Source organism: Taudactylus pleione, unplaced genomic scaffold (genome assembly GCF_031769625.1).
Source record: "Taudactylus pleione unplaced genomic scaffold, aTauple2 ptg000512l, whole genome shotgun sequence".
NCBI classification, from domain to species: Eukaryota; Metazoa; Chordata; class Amphibia; order Anura; family Myobatrachidae; genus Taudactylus; species Taudactylus pleione.
The window spans coordinates 3,024,701-3,046,068 of record NW_028284914.1 but is presented as its reverse complement, the minus strand read 5'-3'; the positions used below and the strand labels follow the sequence as shown (position 1 = coordinate 3,046,068).

The window sequence follows — 21,368 nt, the reverse complement described above, 5'->3', positions numbered from 1 at the left end:
CTTACAGTGCGTGTGCTAGAGACCCAGCCTGAGGTAGCGGGTATATGTTCTCCTGGTTCCCTTACAGTGCGTGTGCTAGAGACCAGCCTGAGGTAGCGGGTATATGTTATCCTGGTTCCCTTACAGTGCGTGTGCTAGAGACCCAGCCTGAGGTAGCGGGTATATATTATCCTGGTTCCCTTACAGTGCGTGTGCTAGAGACCCAGCCTGAGGTAGCGGGTATATGTTCTCCTGGTTCCCTTACAGCGCGTGTGGTAGAGACCTAGCCTGAGGTAGCGGGTATATGTTCTCCTGGTTCCCTTACAGCGCGTGTGGTAGAGACCCAGCCTGAGGTAGCGGGTATATGTTATCCTGGTTCCCTTACAGTACGTGTGCTAGAGACCCAGCCTGAGGTAGCCGGTATATGTTCTCCTGGTTCCCTTACAGTACGTGTGCTAGAGACCCAGCCTGAGGTAGCGGGTATATGTTCTCCTGGTTCCCTTACAGTGTGTGTGCTAGAGACCTAGCCTGAGGTAGCGGGTATATGTTCTCCTGGTTCCCTTACAGTTCGTGTGCTAGAGACCCAGCCTGAGGTAGCGGGTATATGTTATCCTGGTTCCCTTACAGTGCGTGTGCTAGAGACCCAGCCTGAGGTAGCGGGTATATGTTATTCTGGTTCCCTTACAGCGGGTGTGCTAGAGACCCAGCCTGAGGTAGCGGGTATATGTTATCCTGGTTCCCTTACAGTGACCCAGCCTGAGGTAGCGGGTATATGTTATCCTGGTTCCCTTACAGTGCGTGTGCTAGAGACCCAGCCTGAGGTAGCGGGTATATGTTATCCTGGTTCCCTTACAGTACGTGTGCTAGAGACCCAGCCTGAGGTAGCCGGTATATGTTCTCCTGGTTCCCTTACAGTACGTGTGCTAGAGACCCAGCCTGAGGTAGCGGGTATATGTTCTCCTGGTTCCCTTACAGTGTGTGTGCTAGAGACCTAGCCTGAGGTAGCGGGTATATGTTCTCCTGGTTCCCTTACAGTTCGTGTGCTAGAGACCCAGCCTGAGGTAGCGGGTATATGTTATCCTGGTTCCCTTACAGTGCGTGTGCTAGAGACCCAGCCTGAGGTAGCGGGTATATGTTATTCTGGTTCCCTTACAGCGGGTGTGCTAGAGACCCAGCCTGAGGTAGCGGGTATATGTTATCCTGGTTCCCTTACAGTGACCCAGCCTGAGGTAGCGGGTATATGTTATCCTGGTTCCCTTACAGTGCGTGTGCTAGAGACCCAGCCTGAGGTAGCGGGTATATGTTATCCTGGTTCCCTTACAGCGGGTGTGCTAGGGACCCAGCCTGAGGTAGCGGGTATATGTTATCCTGGTTCCCTTACAGCGGGTGTGCTAGAGACCCAGCCTGAGGTAGCGGGTATATGTTATCCTGGTTTCCTTACAGCGGGTGTGCTAGAGACCCAGCCTGAGGTAGCGGGTATATGTCATCCTGGTTCCCTTACAGTGCGTGTGCTAGAGACCCAGCCTGAGGTAGCGGGTATATGTTATCTGGTTCCCTTACAGCGCGTGTGCTAGAGACCCAGCCTGAGGTAGCGGGTATATGTTATCCTGGTTCCCTTACAGTGCGTGTGCTAGAGACCCAGCCTGAGGTAGCGGGTATATGTTATCCTGGTTCCCTTACAGTGCGTGTGCTAGAGACCCAGCCTGAGGTAGCGGGTATATGTTATCCTGGTTCCCTTACAGTGTGTGTGCTAGAGACCCAGCCTGAGGTAGTGGGTATATGTTATCCTGGTTCCCTTACAGTGCGTGTGCTAGAGACGCAGCCTGAGGTAGCGGGTATATGTCATCCTGGTTCCCTTACAGTGCGTGTGCTAGAGACCCAGCCTGAGGTAGCAGATATGTGTTATCCTGGTTCCCTTACAGCGGGTGTGCTAGAGACCCAGCCTGAGGTAGCGGGTATATGTTATCCTGGTTCCCTTACAGCGCGTGTGCTAGAGACCCAGCCTGAGGTAGCGGGTATATGTTATCCTGGTTCCCTTACAGTGCGTGTGCTAGAGACCCAGCCTGAGGTAGCGGGTATATGTTATCCTGGTTCCTTTACAGTGTGTGTGCTAGAGACCCAGCCTGAAGTAGCGGGTATATGTTATCCCGGTTCCCTTACAGTGCGTGTGCTAGAGACCCAGCCTGAGGTAGTGAGTGTATCCTGGTTCCCTTACAGTGCGTGTGCTAGAGACCCAGCCTGAGGTAGTGAGTGTATCCTGGTTCCCTTACAGTGCGTGTGCTAGAGACCCAGCCTGAGGTAGCGGGTATATGTTCTCCTGGTTCCCTTACAGCGCGTGTGGAAGAGACCCAGCCTGAGGTAGCGGGTATATGTTCTCCTGGTTCCCTTACAGCGCTTGTGGTAGAGACCCAGCCTGAGGTAGCGGGTATATGTTATCCTGGTTCCCTTACAGTACGTGTGCTAGAGACCCAGCCTGAGGTAGCCGGTATATGTTCTCCTGGTTCCCTTACAGTACGTGTGCTAGAGACCCAGCCTGAGGTAGCGGGTATATGTTCTCCTGGTTCCCTTACAGTGCGTGTGCTAGAGACCCAGCCTGAGGTAGCGGGTATATGTTCTCCTGGTTCCCTTACAGTGTGTGTGCTAGAGACCCAGCCTGAGGTAGCGGGTATATGTTATCCTGGTTCCCTTACAGTGCGTGTGCTAGAGACCCAGCCTGAGGTAGCGGGTATATGTTATCCTGGTTCCCTTACAGCGGGTGTGCTAGAGACCCAGCCTGAGGTAGCGGGTATATGTTATCCTGGTTCCCTTACAGTGACCCAGCCTGAGGTAGCGGGTATATGTTATCCTGGTTCCCTTACAGTGCGTGTGCTAGAGACCCAGCCTGAGGTAGCGGGTATATGTTATCCTGGTTCCCTTACAGTGCGTGTACTAGAGACCCCAGCCTGAGGTAGCGGGTATATGTTTTCCTGGTTCCCTTACAGTGCGTGTGCTAGAGACCCAGCCTGAGGTAGCGGGTATATGTTCTCCTGGTTCCCTTACAGTGTGTGTGCTAGAGACCCAGCCTGAGGTAGCGGGTATATGTTATCCTGGTTCACTTACAGTGCGTGTGCTACAGACCCAGCCTGAGGTAGCCGGTATATGTTATCCTGGTTCCCTTACAGTACGTGTGCTAGAGACCCAGCCTGAGGTAGCGGGTATATGTTATCCTGGTTCCCTTACAGCGCGTGTGCTAGAGACCCAGCCTGAGGTAGCGGGTATATGTTATCCTGGTTCCCTTACAGCGGGTGTGCTAGAGACCCAGCCTGAGGTAGCGGGTATATGTTATCCTGGTTCCCTTACAGTGCGTGTGCTAGAGACCCAGCCTGAGGTAGCGGGTATATGTTATCCTGGTTCCCTTACAGTGCGTGTGCTAGAGACCCAGCCTGAGGTAGCGGGTATATGTTATCCTGGTTCCCTTACAGCGGGTGTGCTAGGGACCCAGCCTGAGGTAGCGGGTATATGTTATCCTGGTTCCCTTACAGCGGGTGTGCTAGAGACCCAGCCTGAGGTAGCGGGTATATGTTATCCTGGTTTCCTTACAGCGGGTGTGCTAGAGACCCAGCCTGAGGTAGCGGGTATATGTTATCCTGGTTCCCTTACAGTGCGTGTGCTAGAGACCCAGCCTGAGGTAGCGGGTATATGTCATCCTGGTTCCCTTACAGTGCGTGTGCTAGAGACCCAGCCTGAGGTAGCGGGTATATGTTATCCGGTTCCCTTACAGCGCGTGTGCTAGAGACCCAGCCTGAGGTAGCGGGTATATGTTATCCTGGTTCCCTTACAGTGCGTGTGCTAGAGACCCAGCCTGAGGTAGCGGGTATATGTTATCCTGGTTCCCTTACAGCACGTGTGCTAGAGACCCAGCCTGAGGTAGCGGATATATGTTATCCTGGTTCCCTTACAGTGGGTGTGCTAGAGACCCAGCCTGAGGTAGCGGGTATATGTTATCCTGGTTCCCTTACAGCGCGTGTGCTAGAGACCCAGCCTGAGGTAGCGGGTATATGTTATCCTGGTTCCCTTACAGTGCGTGTGCTAGAGACGCAGCCTGAGGTAGCGGGTATATGTCATCCTGGTTCCCTTACAGTGCGTGTGCTAGAGACCCAGCCTGAGGTAGCGGGTATATGTTATCCTGGTTCCCTTACAGCGCGTGTGCTAGAGACCCAGCCTGAGGTAGCGGGTATATGTTATCCTGGTTCCCTTACAGTGCGTGTGCTAGAGACCCAGCCTGAGGTAGTGAGTGTATCCTGGTTCCCTTACAGTGCGTGTGCTAGAGACCCAGCCTGAGGTAGCGGGTATATGTTCTCCTGGTTCCCTTACAGTGCGTGTGCTAGAGACCAGCCTGAGGTAGCGGGTATATGTTATCCTGGTTCCCTTACAGTGCGTGTGCTAGAGACCCAGCCTGAGGTAGCGGGTATATATTATCCTGGTTCCCTTACAGTGCGTGTGCTAGAGACCCAGCCTGAGGTAGCGGGTATATGTTCTCCTGGTTCCCTTACAGCGCGTGTGGTAGAGACCTAGCCTGAGGTAGCGGGTATATGTTCTCCTGGTTCCCTTACAGCGCGTGTGGTAGAGACCCAGCCTGAGGTAGCGGGTATATGTTATCCTGGTTCCCTTACAGTACGTGTGCTAGAGACCCAGCCTGAGGTAGCCGGTATATGTTCTCCTGGTTCCCTTACAGTACGTGTGCTAGAGACCCAGCCTGAGGTAGCGGGTATATGTTCTCCTGGTTCCCTTACAGTGTGTGTGCTAGAGACCTAGCCTGAGGTAGCGGGTATATGTTCTCCTGGTTCCCTTACAGTTCGTGTGCTAGAGACCCAGCCTGAGGTAGCGGGTATATGTTATCCTGGTTCCCTTACAGTGCGTGTGCTAGAGACCCAGCCTGAGGTAGCGGGTATATGTTATTCTGGTTCCCTTACAGCGGGTGTGCTAGAGACCCAGCCTGAGGTAGCGGGTATATGTTATCCTGGTTCCCTTACAGTGACCCAGCCTGAGGTAGCGGGTATATGTTATCCTGGTTCCCTTACAGTGCGTGTGCTAGAGACCCAGCCTGAGGTAGCGGGTATATGTTATCCTGGTTCCCTTACAGTACGTGTGCTAGAGACCCAGCCTGAGGTAGCCGGTATATGTTCTCCTGGTTCCCTTACAGTACGTGTGCTAGAGACCCAGCCTGAGGTAGCGGGTATATGTTCTCCTGGTTCCCTTACAGTGTGTGTGCTAGAGACCTAGCCTGAGGTAGCGGGTATATGTTCTCCTGGTTCCCTTACAGTTCGTGTGCTAGAGACCCAGCCTGAGGTAGCGGGTATATGTTATCCTGGTTCCCTTACAGTGCGTGTGCTAGAGACCCAGCCTGAGGTAGCGGGTATATGTTATTCTGGTTCCCTTACAGCGGGTGTGCTAGAGACCCAGCCTGAGGTAGCGGGTATATGTTATCCTGGTTCCCTTACAGTGACCCAGCCTGAGGTAGCGGGTATATGTTATCCTGGTTCCCTTACAGTGCGTGTGCTAGAGACCCAGCCTGAGGTAGCGGGTATATGTTATCCTGGTTCCATTACAGTGCGTGTGCTAGAGACCCAGCCTGAGGTATCGGGTATATTTTCTCCTGGTTCCCTTACAGTGCGTGTGCTAGAGACCCAGCCTGAGGTATCGGGTATATTTTCTCCTGGTTCCCTTACAGTGCGTGTGCTAGAGACCCAGCCTGAGGTAGCGGGTATATGTTCTCCTGGTTCCCTTACAGTGCGTGTGCTAGAGACCCAGCCTGAGGTAGCGGGTATATGTTCTCCTGGTTCCCTTACAGTGCGTGTGCTAGAGACCCAGCCTGAGGTAGCGGGTATATGTTATCCTGGTTCCCTTACAGTGACCCAGCCTGAGGTAGCGGGTATATGTTCTCCTGGTTCCCTTACAGTGCGTGTGCTAGAGACCCAGCCTGAGGTAGCGGGTATATGTTCTCCTGGTTCCCTTACAGTGCGTGTGCTAGAGACCCAGCCTGAGGTAGCGGGTATATGTTCTCCTGGTTCCCTTACAGTGCGTGTGCTAGAGACCCAGCCTGAGGTAGCGGGTATATGTTATCCTGGTTCCCTTACAGTGACCCAGCCTGAGGTAGCGGGTATATGTTCTCCTGGTTCCCTTACAGTGCGTGTGCTAGAGACCCAGCCTGAGGTAGTGAATGTATCCTGGTTTCAGTGCTTGAATGCATCTGAAACTGATGCAGGATTTCCTGTGCCAGGGGCAAAGTTTCTCAGATACTCTTAGACTGGTTGTCTGTCTGACATAGGGGTCGTCGGTCCTATCATACCTGACAGCCTCCAGATCCAGTTCTCGGGGATGTGCGTCTGCCATATTTCCGAAATTAACGACAAAATCGCACATTTTTCCGGCACCTATGTGGGGTGCAAGGTAAAATGTGCGATGTTGGTGGCGTTTCTAGCACTTTGCGCTCATCGATTTGAATTGAGTCTATCCACGATGGATTTTTTTAAGAACCTGTTACAGTGCCCATTTTACGAAGGCTCCAACCCTGTATTTGCTGTTTTATTCTTGCAGTTATCTTATCCTGTTATAGGACATTACTTTTTTAGTCTAGGTATAAACCTATAACAGGACTGACAGTGCTGGCAAGTTTGCTTGTCATTCAGTAGAGATGCATTTGTTTCACTTCTCTTCTCCAAAACCCCCTTATGACTCCCTGCTGCCTTTTATATGGAACATGATAATCATCTCACGATACAATATCTAGAGGGCATGGCCTAGTGGTAAGGGGTATGTGTGATGCCACTGGGCGCGTGGCCCGGTCAGGAAAGGAGTGAGAATAGAATGGAGTGGGAGCCGGGAGAGGACGCAGACACTAAATGTGCTGGTAGACCCCGAGTGGATGAGAACTGACCGCTATTGCCGATATTTTACCATGAAGGTAATACAAACCAGGCATGTGTGAGACGTCGCCTCCTATGTAACTGCAGAGACTGACATCCATGTAAATGTCACATGATTTGGCTGTTTCTTTAAATGTTTTTTGGATTTAATTTTTTTCACCATTCGAAATCCACTCGCCCTACACAGAGTCCCAGAGGTCTATCTTGTCAGCGAGTGCGCATCCATCTCTCCTCCCCGTGTTTACATTCCCGTGCTTGTCATGCATGAGATTACATGCGTGTGCATCTCATTAACCTTTCGGTTTCCACTTTGGTTTAGAGAGAGACTTTTTACTCTCTCATTTTATCAAAGCCCACATGTCGCTGACACACAGGAGAGGCAGCCATATAAGGGCCAGTCCCATAGACTACCTACCCGTTCACTGGTAAGTATCGTCCTCACTGAGGCATGAGGCACATCATGCATGTTTGCCGACTCTCCTTGAATGTCAAGGAGACTCCCTGAAATAGCAGCAATCTCCCTGACTCCCTGAAGTAGCAGCAATCTTCCTGATTGCAGCTTACTGCCATTATGAAGCTGTTATATACTTGGAAAAATTAGAAATCAGAGATATATACATTCAAATAGGATTATCAGTGGCATTTCCATGCATTGGTTATAAGGCACAATGATCCCCATGGCTACGTACATTTTCATATAAGATTTCGGCTGGCCACTTATATAGATCCCCTTGTAACACACAATATATGAGCAAGCCCTGAAACGTATCGGTGTGTTTTCATCAACAAATAGATCTTACCGCCGCGCTTATAGGTGCTGCTTTCACCATCTCCGTGAAATGCTTTTTCAAAAGTAGGCAGGTATGACATCATGACTCAGTGATGTCACCTGATCCCAGTCAGCCAGGCTACATCCTCATGAATATTAATCAGCCCACAATAAGCCTTTCTCACAGCGTAGAGGTCGCTGGTGATGGCGCTTGTAGCTTATTCATATCTGGCTGTATAAAGCTTCATGTAATGTAACCGGGGGTCCTATACCTCTGTACAGGTCCATGTAATGTAACAGGGAATCCTATATCCCTGTACAGGTCCATGTAATGTAACCAGGGACCCTATATCCATGTACAGGTCCATGTAATGTTACTGGGGACCATATATCCATGTACAGGTCCATGTAATGTTACCGGGGACCCTATATCCATGTACTACAGGTCCATGTAATGTAACCAGGGATCCTATACCCCTGTACAGGTCCATGTAAAGTAACCAGGGATCCTATACCCCTGTACAGGTCCATGTAATGTAACCAGGGATCCTATACCTCTGTACAGATCCATGTAATGTAACAGGGAATCCTATACCCCTGTACAGGTCCATGTAATGTAACCAGGGACCCTATATCCATGTACAGGTCCATGTAATGTAACCAGGGACCCTATATCCATGTACAGGTCCATGTAATGTTACCGGGGACCCTATATCCATGTACAGGTCCATGTAATGTAACCGGGGACCCTATATCCATGTACTACAGGTCCATTTAATGTAACCGGGGACCCTATATCCATGTACAGGTCCATGTAATGTTACCGGGGACCCTGTACAGGTCCATGTAATGTAACTGGGCACCCTATACCCCTGTACAGGTCCATGTAATGTAACCGGGGACCCTATATCCCTGTACAGGTCCATGTAAAGTAACCAGGGATCCTATACCTCTGTACAGGTCCATGTGAAGTAACCAGGGATCCTATACCCCTGTACAGGTCCATGTAAAGTAACCAGGGATCCTATACCCCTGTACAGGTCCATGTAATGTAACCGGGGACCCTATATCCCTGTACAGGTCCATGTGAAGTAACCAGGGATTCTATACCCCTGTACAGGTCCATGTGAAGTAACCAGGGATTCTATACCCCTGTACAGGTCCATGTGAAGTAACCAGGGATCCTATACCCCTGTACAGGTCCATGTAATGTAACCAGGGACCCTATACCCCTGTACAGGTCCATGTAAAGTAACCAGGGATCCTAAACCCCTGTACAGGTCCATGTAAAGTAACCAGGGATCCTATACCCCTGTACAGGTCCATGTAAAGTAACCAGGGATCCTATACCTCTGTAAGGAGGTCTAGATGATGTCACCTCTGTAAAAGGGCCACAACATGTTTTCAATGTCCCTGCAGCTCTCCGATATCTGCACCTGGCCGGTAACCTGATATTTACTCCTATTGTGTGCAGTGATTTATGGCTGATGTAAGACGAGGTGATTAGGAATTAATGGGATCTCACTGTGGGCCTTTTGGAATAAATATACTCCTCCAATTTGTAATATCATTGTAGCTGCCCCCACCGAGTCCAGCGCAAGGCGAAAAGCCCAAGCACAGAAATTATATTTTTAACGTGTGTGTGTGTGTGTGTGTGTATGTATGTATGTATGTATATATATATATATATATATATATATATATAATATTTTTTTATTCATTACTGTCAGTCACTCTTAAATACCATAAGAAGCAGATAATCCCAGTAACTAGTTTGGAACACAGCTACTACTCGGTAAGTCTACTTACTAGCTGAGCAACAGGTTCCAGCATATTCTGTACTTTGCATAAGAACTACAGCGGAGCTTGCTGGGACATGTGGTTGTGCAGAGCTCCGTGCTGGGTGCAGTTTCACAGCTGTATGTGTGTTATATGAAGCTTCTTCATATCTGTGATTTAAAAGCAAAAGACATTTATGTTTGAGGTCTGGGCATTAGCAGAGGTCCTTGTGCTGTTATTGGGGGGAGGGACGAGGTGTGAGATAATATCTGTGTATTCAGGGCTGACATCTGCAGGTGAGCTGTAATACTGTCTGAGATGTCTGCAGGTGAGCTGTAATACTGTCTGAGATGTCTGCAGGTGAGCTGTAATACTGTCTGAGATGTCTGCAGGTGAGCTGTAATACTGTCTGAGATGTCTGCAGGTGAGCTGTAATACTGTCTGAGATGTCTGCAGGTAAGCTCTAATACTGTCTGAGATGTCTGCAGGTAAGCTCTAATACTGTCTGAGATGTCTGCAGGTGAGCTGTAATACTGTCTGAGATGTCTGCAGGTGAGCTGTAATACTGTCTGAGATGTCTGCAGGTGAGCTGTAATACTGTCTGAGATGTCTGCAGGTGAGCTGTAATACTGTCTGAGATGTCTGCAGGTGAGCTGTAATACTGTCTGAGATGTCTGCAGGTGAGCTGTAATACTGTCTGAGATGTCTGCAGGTGAGCTGTAATACTGTCTGAGATGTCTGCAGGTGAGCTGTAATACTGTCTGAGATGTCTGCAGGTGAGCTGTAATACTGTCTGAGATGTCTGCAGGTGAGCTGTAATACTGTCTGAGATGTCTGCAGGTGAGCTGTAATACTGTCTGAGATGTCTGCAGGTGAGCTGTAATACTGTCTGAGATGTCTGCAGGTGAGCTGTACAGGTGTATTATGGGAGAGGGGGGTTGGTGCCTGTGTATTGGGGGAGAGATGTCTGCAGGTGAGCTGTACAGGTGTATTATGGGAGAGGGGGGTTGGTGCCTGTGTATTGGGGTGAGATGTCTGCAGGTGAGCTGTACAGGTGTATTATGGGAGAGGGGGGTTGGTGCCTGTGTATTGGGGTGAGATGTCTGCAGGTGAGCTGTACAGGTGTATTATGGGAGAGGGGGGTTGGTGTCTGTGTATTGGGGTGAGATGTCTGCAGGTGAGCTGTACAGGTGTATTATGGGAGAGGGGGGTTGGTGCCTGTGTATTGGGGTGAGATGTCTGCAGGTGAGCTGTACAGGTGTATTATGGGAGAGGGAGGTTGGTGTCTGTGTATTGGGGTGAAATGTCTGCAGGTGAGTTGTACAGGTGTATTATGGGAGAGAGGGGTTGGTGCCTGTGTATTGGGGTGAAATGTCTGCAGGTGAGCTGTACAGGTGTATTATGGGAGAGGGGGGTTGGTGCCTGTGTATTGGGGTGAGATGTCTGCAGGTGAGTTGTACAGGTGTATTATGGGAGAGAGGGGTTGGTGCCTGTGTATTGGGGTGAAATGTCTGCAGGTGAGCTGTACAGGTGTATTATGGGAGAGGGGGGTTGGTGTCTGTGTATTGGGGTGAAATGTCTGCAGGTGAGTTGTACAGGTGTATTATAGGAGAGGGGGGTTGGTGCCTGTGTATTGGGGTGAGATGTCTGCAGGTGAGCTGCACAGGTGTATTATGGGAGAGGGGGGTTGGTGTCTGTGCAGGTGTATTAGGAGGCATTGGATGAATGGCTTTCTTCCAGGATGTTTACACCTGGGACTGCCTGGGGCTCACAAGCATCATTCGGGGGAGGATACAGTCACTTCCTTGTCTGTGTCAGCTGTGACCCATAGTCCCTCCCAGAGTTTCATGCCATAAACATGAGCTGTCTCTATCACTCTCAGGCTGATGTCATGAGAGTTTCTGTAACCCTCTCATCTCGGGCCAGATCTTAACCCTTCGCCTCTTCGGCAGATGAGAAATTATTATTTCACAGATGGTTCCTCGTAATGAAGTATTTGCGGACTAGTGCTGCAGTGTAAATCTGTGCTGCCCAGGCAATTGGGGGTAGTGAAGTAGGGGTGCCCCCTGCCCCCCCCCAGCTGTGGGACTACAAGTCTCAGCATCAGCTAAAACCTGCAAAGATCTATAGGGGTAGATGTACTATGCTCTGGAGAGAGGTAAGCTGGAGAGTGAAAAATGACAGTTAGGAGCTGAATGGCTGGCAGTTGATCAAACACAGCCTGTAACATGACAATTAGGAGCTGATTGGCTGGTAGTTCATCACTTTCCAGAGCTTAGTACATCTGCCGCAAAGTATCCTCAGCAGCTGTAGAGAGGATCGGGTTCCCCGAGCCCAAGTTGTAATCGCATGGGGGGCCGCATTTAGCTTCTATTTCCCAGCATCCAGATTAGATTAAAAAGTAGGGAAACTGCCTAAAATATGCTACAGAATTCACATTGCTTTTAATTGCCCTGTGCTATCCTGTGAATCTTCCATTTATATACAGAAACATGGCTAAAATAACGAAGGATTGTGAAAACGGTGGTGAAGAGCACTTTTTATTTATTCTATTTACCAAACTTCCTTGGAAGGCATATTGGGCTCATTTGCATGTGTGTGTTTTGTCGGTGAATACGTAATTTAGCTGTTTATGGGGCCTCGTACAGTTATTCCAGTAAAATTGTCCCTATAGACGCTTTAAATTCCAGGATTATAATGAGGTTGGGAGTAATGTGTCTGGGATTTAATGGAACGCCTGGAATGAATAGTCACGTACGCTGACTGAGGGCTGTATTAAGTATGAGCAACTTCATCCCGATTTTGAAATCTCATGACCTTCACAATCCTCCTTTCAGGGGGGCCCCGGGAAGATGCCCGCAGCGTGAGGCAGGGCCGTCACTCACTGATACCCCCGCGGCTGTCGCCCAAGTGGTACCCGGCAGCTGTGGTCTCACTGTCACCAGCTGTTCTCGGAAAGGGGAGGAGAGGGGGTTTCTTCCAGCCAAAACTTGGTCTTTCCGTCTCTGAGTCAGGATTGGCATGTAATTAGCTGCCCATCGGTCACGCTGGTTATTCTTGCAAGGCATTCTGGTTGGAATGCGATTGCAGCAGCGATCAGCCTGCTTTTGGAAACAGAGGGGTTTTTTTCTTGTTAGGGACACAATTGGCGATGTCCGTCGAAGCCTGTTACACAAGACGGACCGCGGGCTGGCAGACGCACAAGAATGTATCTCGCTATGCAGACATGAAAATAAACTCTTTATTACAGATAATGGGGAGAGGACGCACTAACCTCTGACCCACTTCAGCCACATGAGGGGCCTGAGCCTGGTGCTAACCCAAACCTGAGATGTAACACAACCTCTGTGCACATTATATAATAGGATTTACCCCCCCCCCCCCCCACCCAGGAATTATTCCCCCCACCCCACAAACAGGCTCCTCCTATGCATTGTGTGCCTGGATTATACATTGGAGGGGATGGGATGTTACCTTATAACAGGAGAAGGCATTGTTCCTGCCCAGTCTAACACTGTAATCCCACTGCTCACCCATCACCCCCTGATACATTGTGTAACTGGGTTATATTCGTGTTATGCTGTATACCGGGAACACGTATACATTGTATAACTGGGTTATAGTCATGTTATGCTGTATACCGGGAACACGTATACATTGTATATAACTGGGTTATAGTCATGTTACGCTGTATACCGGGAACACGTATACATTGTATATAACTGGGTTATAGTCATGTTACGCTGTATACCGGGAACACGTATGCATTGTATAACTGGGTTATAGTCATGTTATGCTGTATACCGGGAACACGTATACATTGTATAACTGGGTTATAGTCATGTTATGCTGTATACCGGGAACACGTATACATTGTATATAACTGGGTTATAGTCATGTTACGCTGTATACCGGGAACACGTATACATTGTATAACTGGGTTATAGTCATGTTATGCTGTATACCGGGAACACGTATACATTGTATAACTGTGTTATAGTCATGTTATGCTGTATACCGGGAACACGTATACATTGTATAACTGGGTTATAGTCATGTTATGCTGTATACCGGGAACACGTATACATTGTATAACTGGGTTATAGTCATGTTATGCTGTATACCGGGAACACGTATACATTGTGTAACTGGGTTATAGTCATGTTATGCTGTATACCGGGAACACGTATACATTGTATATAACTGGGTTATAGTCATGTTATGCGGTATACCGGGAACACGTATACATTGTATAACTGGGTTATGGTCATGTTATGCTGTATACCGGGAACACGTATACATTGTATATAACTGGGTTATAGTCATGTTATGCGGTATACCGGGAACACGTATACATTGTATAACTGGGTTATGGTCATGTTATGCTGTATACCGGGAACACGTATACATTGTGTAACTGGGTTATACTCATGTTATGCGGTATACCGGGAACACGTATACATTGTATAACTGGGTTATGGTCATGTTATGCTGTATACCGGGAACACGTATACATTGTATAACTGGGTTATAGTCATGTTATGCTGTATACCGGGAACACGTATACATTGTATAACTGGGTTATAGTCATGTTACGCTGTATACCGGGAACACGTATACATTGTGTAACTGGGTTATGGTCATGTTACGCTGTATACCGGGAACACGTATACATTGTATAACTGGGTTATGGTCATGTTATGCGGTATACCGGGAACACGTATACATTGTATAACTGGGTTATAGTCATGTTATGCTGTATACCGGGAACACGTATACATTGTGTAACTGGGTTATGGTCATGTTATGCTGTATACCGGGAACACGTATACATTTTGTAACTGGGTTATAGTCATGTTATGCTGTATACCGGGAACACGTATACATTGTGTAACTGGGTTAAGCACATGGGACTTTGCGGCTAATGCACAGCGTCTATTACGCCAGTGGACGTAGCATAATTTTGCACAATTCCGTTCAGCGCAATATCATAAAGCGATTGCACGCGTATGCGGCTACGCAGACCAGCACATATATTTTGCACCTGTCATACCTTAGGACCAGAGGGGTGGTACAGGGACTGGAAGGTGCTTTCTCACTTTGGCAATGTTCAAATAAAGGCGTTCACGCAAATGCGGCACGTGCAGAAAAGCAATTGTGTGTACTTATGCCTGTGAGAGTGGAGGGTGCGCGTACTCTACACGATGATGACTTGTACACCGGGCACACGTGTGGAAACACGTTATTTTTGAATGAACTTTTATTTTTGTCATTTATGCTCATTATGCATCAAAGCCTTTTATGATGATAATTCTAGGTAACTGAATGCGTGCTTTACACAAGTAGTCTGAGTGCAAGCTCTTAAACCCGATGTATACATGAGAGAAGTGTGACCGGCATTCGTGACACACACCACATGCTCACTGGTTACATTTTATTATTGTTGGATAACGTGACTCCTGTGTAAATAGAAGATGCACATACACGATTAACAGCTTTATTAAAGTTCTTGAATTGGTTTATGTAGGACTGTGTCTCTGTCCCTGGCGAGGGAAGGGTTAGTCGTCCTCCTCCCCTGGGCTGTTCTGCCTACTGGGGAGGGGCTGGGAGCTCATCCCCTGATTGACAGTTTCAGGTGGTGAGACACCTCTCCCAGGCTCAGAAGCAGCTGGGTGCCCAGGCATGTAGCAGTCGGGAGAGGGGAGGGATGCACTGGGAGAAAATACTGAGACTGCACAAGCAGGAGGTGAGAGAAGGGCCAGGGGATGGGCAAGAAGTAGACACCTTGGTTGATTGGACACCAGAGGCTGTATTATGTTTGCTGTGGTTGTGCCCAGGGACTGTGGTCTGTATGCTGTTGTTGTACCCAGGGACTGTGGTCTGTATGCTGTTATTGTACCCAGGGACTGTGGTCTGTATGCTGTGGTTGTGCCCAGGGACTGTAGGCTCTATGCAGTGATTGTACCCAGGAACTGTGGTCTGTATGCTGTTATTGTACCCAGGGACTGTGGGCTCTATGCAGTGATTGTACCCAGGGACTGTGGTCTGTATGCAGTGATTGTACCCAGGGACTGTGGTCTGTATGCTGTTATTGTACCCAGGGACTGTGGTCTGTATGCTGTTATTGTACCCAGGGACTATTGTCTGTATGCTGTTATTGTACCCAGGGACTGTGGTCTGTATGCTGTTATCGTACCCAGGGACTATTGTCTGTATGCTGTTATTGTACCCAGGGACTGTGGTCTGTATGCTGTTATTGTACCCAGGGACTGTGGGCTCTATGCAGTGATTGTACCCAGGAACTGTGGTCTGTATGCTGTTATTGTACCCAGGGACTGTGGTCTGTATGCTGTTGTTGTGCCCAGGGACTGTGGTCTGTATGCTGTTATTGTACCCAGGGACTGTGGTCTGTATGCTGTTATTGTACCCAGGGACTGTGGTCTGTGTGCTGTTATTGTGCCCAGGGACTGTGGTCTGTATGCTGTTGTTGTACCCAGGGACTGTGGTCTGTATGCTGTTGTTGTACCCAGGGACTGTGGTCTGTATGCTGTTATTGTGCCCAGGGACTGTGGTCTGTATGCTGTTGTTGTACCCAGGGACTTGGGTCTGTATGCTTTTATTGTACCCAGGGACTGTGGTCTGTATGCTGTTATTGTACCCGTGGACTAGTATCTGTTTGCTGCAATTGTGCCCAGGGACAGTGATCTGTATGTGGCAAATGTGCCCAGGGACACTGGTCTGTATGTGGCAAATGTGCCCAGGGACACTGCTTTGTATGCAGTGATTGTACCCCCATGGACTGTAGTCTGTATGCAGTGATTGTACCCCCATGGACTGTAGTCTGTATGCAGTGATTGTACCCCCATGGACTGTAGGCTGTATGCAGTGATTGTACCCCCATGGATTGTAGTCTGTATGCAGTGATTGTACCCCCATGGAATGTAGGCTGTATGCAGTGATTGTACCCCCATGGATTGTAGGCTGTATGCAGTGATTGTACCCCCATGGACTACAGTGTGAATGCAGTGATTGTACCCCCATGGACTGTAGGCTGTATGCAGTGATTGCACCCCCATGGACTATAGTCTGTATGCAGTGATTGTACCCCCATGGACTACAGTGTGAATGCAGTGATTGTACCCATATGGACTGTAGTCTGTATGCAGTGATTGTACCCATATGGATTGTAGTCTGTATGCAGTGATTGTACCCCCATGGACTGTAGTCTGTATGCTGTGATTGTAACCCCATGGACTACAGTGAATGCAGTGATTGTACCCCCATGGACTGTAGGCTGTATGCAGTGATTGTACCCCCATGGATTGTAGTCTGTATGCAGTGATTGTACCCCCATGGACTGTAGGTTGTATGCAGTGATTGTACCCCCATGGATTGTAGTCTGTATGCAGTGATTGTACCCCCATGGACTGTAGGCTGTATGCAGTGATTGTACCCCCATGGACTGTAGGCTGTATGCAGTGATTGTACCCCCATGGACTGTAGGCTGTATGCAGTGATTGTACCCCCATGGATTGTAGTCTGTATGCAGTGAGCCTGTATGCGGTGTGCTGGGGTTGCACACTGTGGATGGCTATCTGTGCTTTATGGTTGCACTAATGTTTGTACTATGCACCATCTCAGGATACAATTTTGCAATGTTTAGGGAATTTTGAAATGTACAATTTGCTGATACAGAGAGTTGTACTGTTCCGTGTGAAGCAGAACAGAAAGCATCCGGTGACCTGAGACAGCCCCCTGTGTACTGCCAGAACTAAACCTTTGACCCAGACCTTACCTGGATGTTGGCTGTGTCTGCACTAATACCCTGGCTCGGGGACAGGTTACATCCTCTACAGCATGAAATGATGCTGGAGCCACCGATATCCTATCTGCTGTCTGTAATGGACCATTGCCATGGGAGACAGTCTGCAGTGCGGAGACGTGGACACTAACAGGAGATACTGTAATAGTGTGTGTGTGTGTATATATATATATATATATATATATATAATATGTGTGTGATTGCTGTGGTTACAGCTAGGGCAGGGACAATGGGACATATTGATTCACCGGGCGAGAACTTTCCCCCACATTCAATTGCAAACGGTTTCCATAGGTGCGAATAATCTGCGCCTTGAAACCAGCGGACAAGATTCCCCTCTGAAAGGAGGCAGGAAAAAGTGCAGAATTGGGGGTTTGGGGTGCAAAGTTACAGGAACATCCCTGCAGCCTTGGGACAGTCCCCCAAAGGTAAACTGCGTCAAAAGTTGTAAAGTATTTCTTTTATTACCCCAAAAAAGTACCTTTGTTTTGGGGGCGAAAAGACCAAAGTTGGGGTACAAACTTAAAAACTAGCAAAATCAACTCCAGGGGGTCCCCCAAGTATGCCGCCGGTGTTTACTTGATATCAGGTGTTTGCTGAAGGTGCTTTTTTTTTCCTTTTAAACGCACTTTAGCGATTTTCAACTATGCTTGCACCCATTTTCATGTACCCCAAATTTCTGGGACTAGTTATTTTTGCCGTAAAAACTGCTAAATGCGATTCTTCTCCACTTGTGCAAAGGCGCTAAATAGCACCAATTGAGAGTATTTAAGCAACCCAAATATCTCCAGCAGGGCTATTCGGGGGTACCCATAGTGATCCCCCATGTCAGTGCATCTTTTGGGGGGTATCAGGCTGATTTCCCCAAATCTGACAGTACTTTTCGCCAATCTCCGTTTCGCCGGGACGCGTTCTTTGCAATTGAATAGGGCGAATCGCAGAGGCGAGCGTGATACTTTTCCGGAGGCAAAAGTGGCAATGACGGCAAAAACTCCAGCATGCGAAAAGTCCGGGACTTTTCACCGGCAATTGAATACGGGCCAAAGTGTCAGATGAGCAGCAGGTGAACAGCTAATTGGAAGTACAGCGAGCCCCCTTCTCTCTCGGGGCCCGCTGTTTTGGGGGCTCACACAGGGCCTCTTCTGAACATAAAGAATGGCTCATTGTTTGGCAGGGACGGGAGGCCTGGTACCTCTAATCCATTCCGCAACCTCCTGACCACTGACCACTGCAAGGATTTAGGGATTACTCTCTGATGGGTGGAGGGGAGGGGGCAGCTGTGACAAGAAAATCCCACCCTTCCCTAATGCAATTACTGTGCTGTTTTAAGGACAATTAACCCTGTCTCTCCTGGAGCACTGTGAATGGGGCCGGTGACTTGTCTCTGCCATGGAATCTCCCTTGGTTCCCAAATGACTGACAGCTGCATGTACAGGAGGGAGGGGACGATGGCTTTAAATAGCTAATTTTCCTCTGCTAATTACAGTATTCATTCTCTAAGCTTTACTAGAGCTGAAGTATCCGGAGATTCTAAGAACCTCATGATCTCCGGCAGAGGTAGGGAACAAGCTGTGTAACTACAAGCCCCAGCATGGCCTTGCTGCCCCAAGCTGGCAGCGTTTGCTGGGGCTTGTAGTTCTATTCGCATGGGAAGCTTGCATTTGTGCATATCGGCGGTGCTGTTAATATTGCGCGCTGGGCTTTACACACCAGAAATGAGCCCAGCTCTTACCATGTAAACATTAATGAGCAGACTCCAGTGTTCCACGTGTGTAATGTACGGCGATTTTGCTTGGTCTCTTACAGATCGATCGGTTGGAAGGGGGCAGTCTCTCTCAGGCATCCAGCATGGTGTCCTCGGGGGCAGACGGCATGCTGGCCGCAGACACAGGGGAGGGAACGCTTGACCCGCAGAGAACCAAGGCGGCCATCCTGCATCTGCAACAGAAGATTCTCAAGCTGACCGAGCAAATAAAGATCGAGCAAACAGCCAGGGACGACAACGTGGCCGAATATCTGAAGCTGGCGAACAACGCGGACAGGCAGCAGGGGGCTCGTATCAAGCAGGTGAGAGGTCTGATGGGGGGAAGCTGCAGCCTGTTCAGGTGTCACCAGTCACAGGTGATTCTGTGATTCGTTTCACCCTGTAACTTGTGTTTTCCAAACAAACTGCGCTGACATATACCACTCGGAAATGCTGCACCAACATATATGTGGCAGGCGTGTGATAAACTGTAGTGCAGTGTAGGACAGTGGGAGAAGGAGCTGAGCGTCCGGGGACTCGTGACGGAATTAATTATGCCTGAATGTTATTTTTTTGGGACACAGTGCTTGTGCTAATTCCCTGTGATCCTGTGACCCCCCTATAGTGGCCCAAATGATGTGGGACAGACAGAAAAAGCCCCAACCTCTGGGGGGACAGACAGAAAACCCCAACGGCTGTGGGACAGAATAGAAAAAGCCCCAACGGCTGTGGTACAGACAGAAAAGCCCCAACGGCTGTGGGACAGAATAGAAAAAGCCCCAACGGCTGTGGTACAGACAGAAAAAGCCCCAACGGCTGTGGTACAGACAGAAAAAGCCCCAACGGCTGTGGTACAGACAGAAAAAGCCCCAACGGCTGTGGTACAGACAGAAAAGCCCCAACGGCTGTGGTACAGACTTAAAAAGCCCCAACGGCTGTGGTACAGACTTAAAAAGCCCCAACGGCTGTGGTACAGACTTAAAAAGCCCCAACGGCTGTGGTACAGACTTAAAAAGCCCCAACGGCTGTGGTACAGACTTAAAAAGCCCCAACGGCTGTGGTACAGACTTAAAAAGCCCCAACGGCTGTGGTACAGACTTAAAAAGCCCCAACGGCTGTGGTACAGACTTAAAAAGCCCCAACGGCTGTGGTATAGACTTAAAAAGCCCCAACGGCTGTGGTACAGACTTAAAAAGCCCCAACGGCTGTGGTACAGACAGAAAAAGCCCCAACGGCTGTGGTACAGACAGAAAAAGCCCCAACGGCTGTGGTACAGACTTAAAAAGCCCCAACGGCTGTGAGACAGACTTAAAAAGCCCCAACGGCTGTGAGACAGACTTAAAAAGCCCCAACGGCTGTGAGACAGACAGAAAAAGCCCAACAGTTGTGAGACAGACTTAAAAAGCCCCAACGGCTGTGAGACAGACTTAAAAAGCCCCAACGGCTGTGAGACAGACTTAAAAAGCCCCAACGGCTGTGAGACAGACTTAAAAAGCCCCAACGGCTGTGAGACAGACTTAAAAAGCCCCAACGGCTGTGAGACAGACTTAAAAAGCCCCAACGGCTGTGAGACAGACTTAAAAAGCCCCAACGGCTGTGAGACAGACTTAAAAAGCCCCAACGGCTGTGAGACAGCTTACTCTTTTTCTGGTGGGGGCTCGATTCTTGGTTTGGTCGGTCGGAGCTGAGTTAGTTTTTCTGCCCCTAAAAATGGGAGGTAGTTGAAATACAGACAGCCGGGATGCAGGTGCTCACAATGCTGGCGCTGGATTCCCGAAACCAGCCCGAATCCCGACGCCGACATCCCGGCAGTAAGTATTCGGGTTAGTGGGAGGGTTAGGCTTAGGCACTAGGGGGTGGAGGGGCTAGGTATAGGGTGCGGGGAGGAAGGTTAATGATACCTACCGACAGGTGTCAGTATCCTAACCCTGTCTCGATGCCGGAGTCGGGACTCTGACCGTCTGGATCACAAGCGCTGGCATCCTATACCCAACCCCTAAAACTAAATCCTCAGCAAATGTTTGCAGTAAGAGTACACCGACGTCATATGTCTGATGCTGAATGTGGTAATAAAAATTGTTTACTTGCAAGACGGATATGGTCCTCGTCTATCCCATGAAAATTAGACTGCGTGGCTCTAGCACGGGTGATGGCGGACTGCGTAGCTCCTAGCACGGGTGATGGCGGGGTATGCAGCCGGGAAGCCGGCAGACCTAATCCCGACAGCCGGCTTCCCGACTGCTTAATCCCGGTGAGGGTTAAATGACAGGCGTCTAAATCTAGACTCCTGTCATTTTACTGACGCCGGGAGACCGACGCCCGACATCCCGATCGAAGTGATGCTGAGCGTGGACAGCCGCTGGGGGGGGG

General features: G+C 49.2%; 1 protein-coding gene across 5 annotated transcripts in view; it reads left to right on the top strand.

The window, feature by feature from the left end:
- Positions 1-21,368, top strand: part of TMCC1 (transmembrane and coiled-coil domain family 1) — a 121,168-nt gene that overhangs the window by 89,101 nt on the left and 10,699 nt on the right. For 4 of the 5 annotated variants that reach the window (XM_088450239.1, XM_088450240.1, XM_088450241.1 and 1 more), the window contains one exon: positions 19,061-19,321. In XM_088450239.1, coding sequence (XP_088306365.1) covers positions 19,061-19,321 — 261 coding nt within the window. Of the gene's footprint in view, positions 1-15,098; positions 15,179-19,060; positions 19,322-21,368 lie in introns of those variants that run through there. The other variant, XM_088450242.1, reaches the window with a different exon arrangement.